General features: G+C 34.4%; 2 protein-coding genes and 1 non-coding gene across 3 annotated transcripts; 2 read left to right on the forward strand and 1 right to left on the reverse strand.

Moving 5' to 3' along the window:
- The first annotated feature begins 318 nt into the window (after positions 1-318).
- Positions 319-2,077, forward strand: LOC133672713 (receptor-like protein 11). The gene has a single exon (XM_062093213.1). It carries the CDS (start codon positions 715-717, stop codon positions 2,011-2,013), a length of 1,299 nt encoding a protein of 432 aa, XP_061949197.1. The 5' UTR covers positions 319-714; the 3' UTR covers positions 2,014-2,077.
- A 2,072-nt stretch (positions 2,078-4,149) lies between these two features.
- On the reverse strand, positions 4,150-4,222 carry TRNAF-GAA (transfer RNA phenylalanine (anticodon GAA)). Its single transcript has one exon. It is a non-coding gene; the product is annotated as a tRNA-Phe (tRNA).
- A 1,366-nt stretch (positions 4,223-5,588) lies between these two features.
- On the forward strand, positions 5,589-7,810 carry LOC133672902 (LRR receptor-like serine/threonine-protein kinase FLS2). The gene has a single exon (XM_062093459.1). It carries the CDS (start codon positions 5,773-5,775, stop codon positions 7,693-7,695), a length of 1,923 nt encoding a protein of 640 aa, XP_061949443.1. The 5' UTR covers positions 5,589-5,772; the 3' UTR covers positions 7,696-7,810.
- Positions 7,811-9,080: the final 1,270 nt, after the last annotated feature.

The raw sequence follows: 9,080 nt of genomic DNA on the forward strand, positions 1-9,080 counted from the left end.
CTTAAATAAGGTGTTTTTTTATTAAAAAACCATTTCACTCGATAATTTAAGTTGTCGAGTAAGATACTAATATATGATTTATATAATTTTTGTTATTATATTTTCTTGAGTAAAAACTCTTTTAATTTAAAATTTACATAAATTTATACTATTTTATATTTAATTTTATCAAATAAAATAAGAAAATTTAAACTTATAATTTTTAATAAACAAGATTTAAATACTATATTAAAAAATTAATTCAACATGAAAACTTGAAATATTAAATATGACACCAATATATGATTTATTATATAATTCTCTCTATCATCTTTGATCCCAACAAACATTTCCTCCCTCATAAATGACCCAAGGAAACCATTTACTCTTTCTGTCTCGAGGCATTCGCGCATCCATACAAGTTCAAATACAAGGAAGCATTTAAAGAAGGCTCTGACAACTTCCCCGTGAAGCCACTCCCAAAAAACAAGATCACTCACCCCAGAGAAGGCACAAGTGTCCATCTCAAAAAAAGGCCATTTCTTTCTTGTCTTCCTTTCCCAGCTCTGTAGTTTGCAGGACTCCTCTCAATTCTGATTCTCCTAATGAACGGTCTTGATTAACTCTGATACATTCTTCTCCCGCCCTCCATCTCTCCCACATAATCCCCTTATCTTGTTAGCTGCAAGTTTCAAACTTTCAATTCTCACATTCACTGGTAGCAAAAACCAATAAATGGGCTCTCTCAAATTTGCTTCATGTTCTCTAGTTTTGCTCATTACAGTCACTGGGCTGTTAGTGGGAGCAGAGTCGAAGACATTTTGGGGTGATATAGAGGTTTTGAAGGAGGTCAAGAACGCGGTGGACCGAAACTCAGTTAATCCAGGTTCTTGCTTGAGTTCATGGGACTTCACCGTTGACCCGTGTGATAATTTATTCAGTGATAGTTTCACTTGTGGGTTCAGGTGTGACATTGTAGTATCCGAGTCAAGTAGAGTCACTGAGCTCAGTCTTGACCAGGCTGGTTACTCGGGTTCGCTAGCTTCCATTTCTTGGAACCTCCCTTATTTACAAACACTCGACCTTTCCAATAATTTTTTCTATGGCCAAATCCCCGAGTCTGTATCCAACTTGACTCAGCTGAGTCGACTTGGTCTCTCTAGAAACATGTTCTCTGGTGAGATACCCACCTCGATTGGCTCATTAAGTAGACTGGAAGAGCTATATCTGGACAACAACAATCTTCAAGGCATTATTCCTGCAAGTTTCAATGGTCTTGTTAGTTTAAAAAGGCTCGAAATTCAAGCAAACAAGCTAGCTGGTGAGTTTCCCGAGTTGGGTTCTCTTGAAAATCTCTCCTTTTTAGATGCTAGTGAGAATGCCATATCAGGTAATGTCCCATTAACATTACCAGCATCTTTAGTTCAAATCTCAATGAGAAACAATAGCTTGCAAGGCAAGTTAGACCCTCGAAGCTTCAAAAACTTGGCTCTTTTACAAGTACTTGATTTGAGTCACAACAATCTCAGCGACTCAGTCCCTTTACCTCTCTTCACTCACCCTTCAATTCAACAACTCACTCTCTCATTCAATTCTTTCACGTCCGTACAATCCCCACCATTCCCATCAACCACAGTTCTCAAAAGTGAAGTAATAGCCATTGATTTAAGCAATAATGAACTTCGAGGTTTTCTGCCTTATTTCATGGCTTTAATGCCAAAGCTCTCGGCTTTATCTCTTGAAAACAACAAGTTTTCAGGTATGATACCGACCCAATTCGCAATAAAATCAGTTTTACCCGGATCCGGATTGTCTCCATTTGGCAGGCTTTTATTAGGAGGGAATTACTTGTATGGACCTATTCCGGGTCCTTTAATGGAGCTCCAACCAGGTTTTGCTGATGTAAGGTTGAATGATAATTGTCTGTACCGTTGTCCTGTTAGTTTCTTTTTTTGTCAAGGTGGTGACCAAAAATCACATATGGAATGTAAGAGCTTTAGCCCTTTTATCCCAAGAGAAATGTTAATTAATTAATAATTATTATTGAATGTAATTACGTTAGTTTTTGTTGTTAATAATTATTTGTCTCTTTCTTTCATTTGGGTTTTGAGCATGATTTTTGATGTTTTTAATTTTTTTTTAAAAAAATAAAACAACATTGGTGTTTTTCTATTTGAAAATGCAGTTATTGTTATTTTTCAAAATATTTTGTAATTAATACATTAAAATAATTTTTAATAAAAAATTAAATTTTTTTAAAATATAAATACAACAATATTTTCAAACGATCACATGATAAATTATACTAACAAACTCATAGCTTTCGAATCACGACGTGTTTAAAAACTTTGGTTTTAGGAATGTTAGGCGCGGCGAATTTGCTGTTGATAGTGTCGTAATGATGAAGTTGATTTTTTTTTTTTTTTTTTTTTTGCTTAAGACAAGGGAATCGAGTACTCGATTTTTTTTGGGTGTCCTCTGACAGGTTTAATGTTATGTCCACGTGAATTTACGGGACGTGGGGCAGACGCGCTTAAAGTTTTGTTTGGGCATGGAGGTCCACGTGCTTTATGGGTGTCAAGGTGCACATGCTCCTGACCCTAGTGGCAAATGTCAGAAAATTTGTAAATGCAAGGGATTTGGCAAAACCCATTATTTGGCCCTATATTTTTACAAATATGTCAAATAAGCTACTATATTTTTAATTTTATCAATAAACACATATACTTGTTGGCCCTATATTTAATTTTTCTAGTTTTTCTTCACTTTGAAGATTCAAGAATAGTTTTTCTAAATTATTTTTTATTTAGTATTACTATGACTTTCTAGTTTTCTTTTCTATATAAAGGATTGTAATAGTTTTTTTAATAGGTGAGACATAAATTAATAAAATTAAGTACTTTAAAAGTCAAGCTAATTATAGTATTTATTTATCAACAAATCTCATTATTCTTCATTTTCATTTACATTAGTTGATATGATAGCGCAATAATTTCTGGTATTTTTTATTTTATGTGCTGTCAAATCACCATGGTTAGAGGTTTTAGAGAACATGTATTAAAACATAATGATTTCTATTAGTTAGTTGTTCTGTGTTATTGAATCTATAACTATAAAATATCACAAAATAAGACATGTTTATGTAAAAGTGGATGAAAACGTTTCCTTTTCAAAAATAGACTTTTAGAAACTAGTGTGTTAATTTTTTCTTCATTAATTGCTGTTATTGAAAACCCCGATAATGAGATCCATGATGGAGCATCTCCATATAAAAATGTTGTGTTAGGGGATCACGACGAGGTGATACACACATAAGAATGTTTGTGGTGAAGAACAGTTTTTGAATGAGATATGAACTTGATAACGAGTTTCTTCTGACAAATGAAGATTAATGTAGTGGTTTTTTTGGAAAGATAAATATTTTTCATAGTCAATTTTCTTATATATATCTTGTGTTATTATGTTTTTATAGTTTTTTTTTCTATTTGAAAGAAATAAATTTTCAAGTTTATTTTTTTATTTAGTATTATTATGATTTTCTAGTTTTTTTTATTTAAATGATTATAATAGCTTTTTGATAAGTGAGATAAGGATGAATAAAATTAAATAATTTTAGAATTTTTTTATAATCATAGTTTTCTCAATAAATAAGTACTTTGATTTATAACAAACCTTATCATCCTTTATTCACATCTAAATTACATGTTATAGCTAGATAAATTTTTTTATCCTTCATTCACGTCTAAATTATTTATTATAGCTAGATAAAAGTTAGGAAAAAACAATTGATTATCTTTTTAATATTCGATTGTCTTTAAAAAAAGAATATCTTCCCCTTTAACCGTGAAGTTTTTTGTGGCGTGGAAAATTGGATAGTTTTGGAGATTGATTTTTTTTATTTTTTAAAAGAGATTTTATCATTTCTTTTTTACTTTAATAGGTCCCACTACAACATTGTATCGAAGTCACACGTTAAACGTTTGGTTCCTTCCTGATATAAATATCGGACAAACAGCAATTACAGGCCCAAAACTTTAAGGAGCCCAAAAAAGTAATGGCTGCTTGAAAGAGTTTCTCTATCCTCCTTGAAAGACCCATCGGGCTCATTAATGGCCTTCTTATAAGCCCATAGCCCATTTCCTTGAACTAGACAAAGCAGCTTTAAAAAAATGCGGTGAGCGTGGATCGAACACGCGACCTTCAGATCTTCAGTCTGACGCTCTCCCAACTGAGCTATCCCCGCAAGATGAGACCTTTCGTTCTATTATACTAATCATATAAAACTATAACTTGTAGAATGTTCTTGCAAGGCCTGAACCGGTAGATTCCAGTGGACTGCCCTTTATCTTGAACTAGGTAACACTTTTGTAGTGCAAACTGATGATGAGAAAATCACGATTTATCTTCCATTTTTCCATCCAAGCATGAATTCCATAGGCACGGGAGAAAAACCCCATAATGGGTATACCCGTGACGGCGTGGCATGATGATGGTTGGGGTTAAGCTAAAAGCAATAATAATTATATAATAATCTCTACTAGACCTAGATATCTCTGAACTCCACAGGATTTATCATCATGGCCTCGAACATTCCTGCTCTCGGGGACATCTTATGAAGATGGACACAACAAAGATTCATCACTATAATTTACTGGATTCCAGGTCACAATGCTTATCAAAAAGGAAAATTGCAGCAGCAGCAGCTTTTACATGGCAACAAATGTGTAAGTGCCCACTAAAGTATTCATGGCAACAAGTTGGCTCTTAGCCTATCCAATCATAAACTTCGACTCACATTTCAGTCATGCTTGCCTCTTCAATCATGGACCGTCCTGCTCACTTCCCACCAACTACAAATCTGGAATATGTTAATCATAATAACTCAAGCCTAGTCAACAAGACTCGTGAACAGCATCTTCCTTACCCTTAACATAAGTATATTTGCTTGTTTTTTGATGGTTTTAACATCCTTAAATCAAGGCTTACAGACAATTTGATAATAATGCTGTCAGGATTGTTCTTCAAGTAATTTAATTATATGTCTTTATGCTATCCAAACAAATGAACAAAACCTTTTGCTTTCAGTCATGTTTTTAGGACAGCAGGGAAATTCCAGGTATGTACTTCGGATGTATAGCCAAATTGAACAGGATTGAAAACAAGACAAACACAGATTCACATGCCTAACAGTTGATCTGCAAGAAAGCCCTTGTCCCAATCAAAGCGAGTGGTTATTTTTTAACTTGGCTTGACAAATGTAAGAAAGCTCCAAACAGTCAACAATGGGAGGTGAGGTATACTATTGAAGGCAAGCTGTTAATTTGAGGTGCCATAAAATGGTAATGGTGTGACTGTTGACCAGCAGGGCTACTTCCTTTATTTCCTTAACGAGGCTTGAATATTTTATGTACTGATTAAGTCCAAAGTGCTCTTACACAGCACTTGCCAATGCATGTATGGGTCTAGCAGTAGATAATTTGAGTAAAAAGAAAGAAAAAGAATCCATAACCTTTGATAGTGTTGTCCACTGTTAGATGAATCACCATAGCATTTATGTATCTTGGTTATTGCAGCACACTGACAGGATGCTTTTAGTGTATGTCCTCTGACTTTGAGGCCTAATTAACTCAATCACGGGAGAATGGGCATGACTTTTCTCAATCCTGAACAACCTTGCACTTACCCATTTTTTAGTAAATTAAACACAAGGGCCTCACAGAACTATTTGAGCACCACTTCTCCTCGCTGCTAAATTTGCAGCGGATCCTCAGCACTACAGTCTCAAAACTGTCCATGGAGATTTCAGTGCATCCCCAAACCTTCTCACTTCTGTTCTTTCTCATCTTCTCTACATTAGCCTCTTCTAAGGCATGCCACCCAGTTGATAAAGAAGCATTACTTGATTTCAAACACAAAATCACAGATGACCCATCAAAACTGTTGCATTCTTGGAGAGTTTCCTCTGATTGCTGCACTTCTTGGGAAGGTGTTGCTTGTGATGCCTCAGGCAGAGTTGTCAATGTATCTCGTCCTGGTCTTGAGTCAGACAATGACTTCATTGAGGACACATACATGTCAGGAACTTTATCTCCTTATTTGGGAAACTTGTCCAGTCTTCAAGTTTTAGACCTGAGTAATCTCAAGGACTTGAAGGGACTAATACCAGAAGAACTTGGCAAGTTGTCAAAGCTCACACATCTCTTTCTTGATACAAACAAGCTCACTGGATCAATACCATTTACATTAAGGTACTTATCTCAGCTGGAAAAGATGTATCTTAGTGACAATTTTATATCTGGTATTGTTCCTCCATCTGTTATGAAATCCTGGACACATGTCTCTGAACTTGGTTTATCAGGAAACGCTTTGTCGGGGCCAATTCCTCCAACAATTGGCAAGGTGGTTATGATAACTAAGCTTGATTTACATGGTAACAACTTTACTGGTAGAATTCCTACAGGCTTTGGCAATCTTAAGAATCTCAGATATCTTGATCTATCTGAAAATCAGATAACTGGAAGCATCCCACAGTCCATTGGTGGACTTGCTGCATTGGAACTACTATATCTCAATCAAAATCAGCTCACAGGAAGGATACCATCTTCGATATCTGGACTTAGTTCTATGATATTCTGTCGTATATCAGAAAACAAGTTATCTGGCAGTTTACCACCATCAATTGGCCAGCTCTCAAAGATTCAAAGGCTAATCCTTGAGAATAACAAGCTCACTGGAAAACTACCAGCAACCATTGGTCATCTAACAGCTCTTACTGATATATTTTTCTCTAACAACTATTTTACAGGAAAGATCCCTTCAAGTTTTGGAAATTTACTCAACCTTCAAACACTTGATTTATCAAGAAACCGACTCTCCGGCCAGCTTCCTCCTCAGCTAGCTAAGTTGAAGAGCTTACAGACTTTAGATCTTTCGTATAATCCGTTAGGACTGGTTAGAATACCAAACTGGTTCCAGGAATTAAGAGTCTTCCGGCTTATGTTGGCAAATACTGGGATTGAAGGGGAACTTCCTCACTGGCTATCTTCATCATCAATATCACAACTTGACTTGTCAGGAAACGCATTAACAGGAAAGCTGCCTTGGTGGATTGGTAACATGACTAGCCTTTCATTTCTCAACTTATCAAATAATGGATTTCACTCATCCATCCCAGTTGAATTCAAGAACCTTTCACTTCTGATGGATCTTGATCTTCACTCCAACAAGTTCAGTGGCCACTTAAATGTAATATTCTCCAAAGAAGTCCAAGACCCACTAGGCCATTTTAACTCCATTGATCTTTCCTACAATATGTTCACTGGTCCAATTGATGATGACATAGGAGAGAGACCAGCAATGTCTTCTATTAGTTCATTGGTTCTATCACACAACACACTGGGAGGATCACTACCAAAGTCAATTGGGAAAATGAGAGAATTGCAGGTTTTGAAGCTAGTGAATACTGGGCTGTCTGGGATGATACCCGAGGAGCTTGGCGATGCCAAAGAGTTGTCCACAATTTTACTTTCAAGAAATAAGCTGACTGGTGCTATTCCAGAGATTGTTCTAAATCTGAAGGATCTAAAGCAATTTGATGTGTCTAGTAACAGACTAAGAGGCAGGATTCCTCCTCACAAAGCCATAATTCCTGCGTCTGCATTCAAGAACAATCCTGGTTTGTGTGGAACTCCACTTCCACCTTGCAAACACTTTTAATATCTTTTGAAAGATCTTTTTTCCCCTTCTTTTCCTTTTCAACTTTCTTTTAATGTTCAAAGTTTTGTTATGTTTCATACTAATTCTTCTGATTGAAAAAGTTTGTATTTATTCAGATGATTAGTCACTTTCCTTGATCTCTTCCAACTTTATATTTCCTTTCAAAGCTAATAAGCTAAATGACCATATGTCCATATCCTCTAGTAAACCGAATGAGACAACAATGAGTATGAATCGATCATGCTAGTAATGAATCCTTTCAAATTCTCTACCATTGTTGCAGTGACAATGACTGGACTGATAAACCATTTCTGTGGAGCCTGGCGTGCTTGCTAAAAGGTGTCGCACCTTTTTACTCCATGCTAACCAATCAAAAAGACAAATTAAGCTTGGAATACTACAGGCTCTTTTTTTTTATCTTTTCTTTTTTCAGCAAGGCTTTTTGTTTACCACTCTCAAGTTGCATCAGAGGTCAATAATTAATCCCATCTTTTACTTTTCTCCTTGTAAAATGATGCGAGTCCGCTCTGGGCATTCAAAAGAGAGCATGACTACTTCTAATCATTAGTGTTTGTGTTATAATATGTTTTTAGAGAGTTTTTTTAAATTTTTTTATATATTTTTAGATAATTTTGATATGGTGATATGAAAAATATAAAATAATATTATTTTAATTAAAAAATATTTTTAAAAAGCAATATGTACCACTAGACACCACAATATTAAATATATACTAAATATTCAAGCGACACGTCAAACTTAACTATGTAAATCAATTTAATTTAATGGTGAATATCCATATTCGAAAGTATTTTGTTTATGCAATTACAAGTTTTAATTATAAATTTATTGAATTTAAATATATTAATTACAGAAGTTTGTTTCAATTTTCAAACTTACAATCCATTCACAGCCATCTTCGATTTCAGAAGTTGTTTTGGAGGGGAATTAACCAATTATTGGCAAGACACGATTATAATGTCAATATGAACCCAGCCCACCAAAACATAGTTATTCCTTGGAACATCTCCGAAGCTAAATAGATAACTAAAAATAAAAAATTAATATTTTAGTTTTTTATTATTTGTTTTTTATACTTCAAGAGAAAAACCAAACAAAATACTAAAATATATTTTTTTTTCTACAAAAATTATTCCTACATATCTCTTACAAGAGCCAAAACTAACAAAGTGAGGTCAACAAAAATATAAACCAATTAAATCTAGCCATGTGGAAAAAAATAACATCAAAATCATTAAAAAAAAATAAAACACTTATTTATTCTACTCTAATAGAATTGACTTTTCAAATAACTTTTTTTCATTGGAACATACATGACAAGAAAAGTTATATTTATACTATTCAAAATGCTATTTTATCAATTT

This window comes from Populus nigra, chromosome 14 (genome assembly GCF_951802175.1).
Source record: "Populus nigra chromosome 14, ddPopNigr1.1, whole genome shotgun sequence".
Lineage (NCBI taxonomy): Eukaryota > Viridiplantae > Streptophyta > Magnoliopsida > Malpighiales > Salicaceae > Populus > Populus nigra.